The sequence below is a fragment of the Galeopterus variegatus genome, unplaced genomic scaffold, assembly GCF_000696425.1.
Source record: "Galeopterus variegatus unplaced genomic scaffold, G_variegatus-3.0.2 Scaffold866, whole genome shotgun sequence".
In the NCBI taxonomy this organism is placed as follows: domain Eukaryota; kingdom Metazoa; phylum Chordata; class Mammalia; order Dermoptera; family Cynocephalidae; genus Galeopterus; species Galeopterus variegatus.
The window spans coordinates 2,688-5,003 of NW_007726977.1; the positions used below are offsets into that span (position 1 = coordinate 2,688).

Below are 2,316 nucleotides of genomic sequence, written 5' to 3' on the forward strand. Positions count from 1 at the left end.
TTCCATTTCATATTATGTAGAGATTCTGTGCATCTAGAAACTCTCCGCTCTTTTGTTTTTTGGGGTTTTTTTTGCCTTTTCATACTATACTCATGGGTCTCTACCTGTGTATCTGATTATACCTGTTTTCATTGAAATAAACCGTGTTGGTCCTGATGCTAAGTACATTTCCTATGTTATTATGTCAGCTCTGAGAAATAGGTATGATTATATCAATTTTACAGTGAAGTAATGGCTTTCAAGAAGTCAGGCCAAAATAAGGTTGCTTCTAAGTGGAAGAGACCAGAATCAAATGTAGGCACAATAGCAGAGCGGCCATGCTGTCAGCCACCATGCCTTCCGGGAGAGTACAGATTCATGCAGTACTTAGAAGTATGGAGTTTTGAGTTTTGTCCTGTGCTCTCTCAGAGAATCTTAAGGTACAGTCTTTGCCGTTGGGGAGCTCGGACTTTGTTGAACATTGAGCTTTTTTTTCCCCATAGGAATAACTCAGCCTAACATTCAAGATCTTCTTAACAGTTGTTCCTACTTTGTTATTTTTCAATTATCACCAAACGGACCTCAACCCCTGCCAGGCCCATGTTCTTTTTCATTTTTTCCATACTTCTTGTTCTTGGCTTTACCTTTGTGCCATCATCCCAGTCTGGAAAATCCTTTTTATGTCCAATTCCTGTTGTCTTTCTAGGGTCTAGCTCAAGCTCCACTCCTCTAAATAATTTTAACCTTTACCAAACCAGTTTTGTATTGCTCTCTGGCTACTTCTAATGTGAATATCTTGGTTCGCCAGCTAGAACATAGACTCCTTGGTGACAGGGGATTCTGTTTTTCTTCACTTTCACACTTTCAGGGAAAAGGTCACAGCGGGTATTACACATGACTGTCTTCATGTGACCTGTTGTAGTTCACTTTATTCATTCCAGGTGCTTAGTAACTCATACTCTTGTGGCAGAATTTTCNCAAGAAGAGTTGAGGCCTGTTAAAAGTTAGTTGTAACTATATCTACTTTTCCTCTCACTGCTCATCTTAAGGAAGATCAAAACCCCTTGTATTCTGAACTTCAGTTAGTTAAGGGTTCTTAAGGAAGTGTTGAAATGAGAACTGTCTCTTTATTTTAGGTGAAAAACTTTATCTATTAAACCAAACTTTCACATGTGGTATCTTTATAAAGGTTAAATATTAATTTGAGGATAAAGAGGATTCTGTTTTGAAAGGAAAGAATTTTATTTAAGTTTCTCGGTTACTTAAGTATTTGTAAAAATTATCTTTAAATCTTATCTACCTTCCCCCCATTCTGTTTAGATTCTCTTCCTGGACATTCTGTTGCCCTCTGTTTAGCTGTTGCTTTTAAAAGTAAGGCAACCAATGATGAAATCTTCAGCATTCTGAAAGATGTACCAAATCCTAACCAGGATGATGATGATGGTAAGGGAATTAAATATTTCTTGAGTGGAACTACATATAGGCCAAGGTAAAGGATAAACATGACTCGGGTAATATGAGTTCCTCTTAAATCCCATTAGATGCTAATAAAGCAACATATCTATTTGGCCTGTTCAGCCTGTCAATTGTTCGTAGAACCTAGGTATTTTCTCTTTATATAACAAGAGATCCTAACATCCATGCAAAATAGCTTACATTAAGAATGCAAACTGCATCCTAAATACAAAGTAAAATGTACTGTTATCATTCAAGGATTTTTTAAGCATTACCTGCTTTCACCTGCTTCTCAGACTTGTTGTATGATAAAGTTGGAAGTTTTCTTCAAATTAATCTATTATAATAATAATGTTTAACATTTACTGAGTATATACTATATGTAATTCAACCAGAATCCTAATTTTCTTCCTGGGCAAGAATGGGAAAATTGACAAAATAATTTTTAAGTTTACCTGAATCAGTAAATGGATAAGGAAAAAAGTGATGAGAGGGATGTGCCTTATTACATATTAAAACATACTGTGAAAATTATAGTAACTAAAACAATGTGGTACTGGCACAGAAAGAGACAGATCAGTAGAACAGATAAGTCTACTGGGACACCTGGGTTACCATCTGGGGTGGGGGGATTTTTTTGTTAGATTCCTACATAGGGACATACATGTAGAAAATGACTTAAGAATGAAAATAAAACATTAATAGTCTGGGTGTTTGTTACTGGGATTTTTTTTTGTTTGGATTTCTCCAAGAAACTTATATTATGATTTTAGAGAAAATGTATTTAGAAAGCATTAGTCAGAATGAGATATTAAATTTAGACATTGTCAGACGTCTTAAGACATAGGCGTAAGAGTTAAGGGTTTATTTTGGGGGGTGGGA

At 35.6% G+C, this 2,316-nt stretch overlaps 1 protein-coding gene across 1 annotated transcript in view; it reads left to right on the forward strand.

Annotated features, from left to right (window-relative positions):
* Window positions 1–2,316, forward strand: part of NCBP1 (nuclear cap binding protein subunit 1, 80kDa) — a gene marked incomplete at its 5' end in the record, with an annotated part of 14,581 nt that overhangs the window by 2,683 nt on the left and 9,582 nt on the right. Inside the window, one exon of the mRNA XM_008573027.1 lies at window positions 1,300–1,422. Coding sequence (XP_008571249.1) covers window positions 1,300–1,422 — 123 coding nt within the window. The remainder of the gene's footprint in view (window positions 1–1,299; window positions 1,423–2,316) is intronic.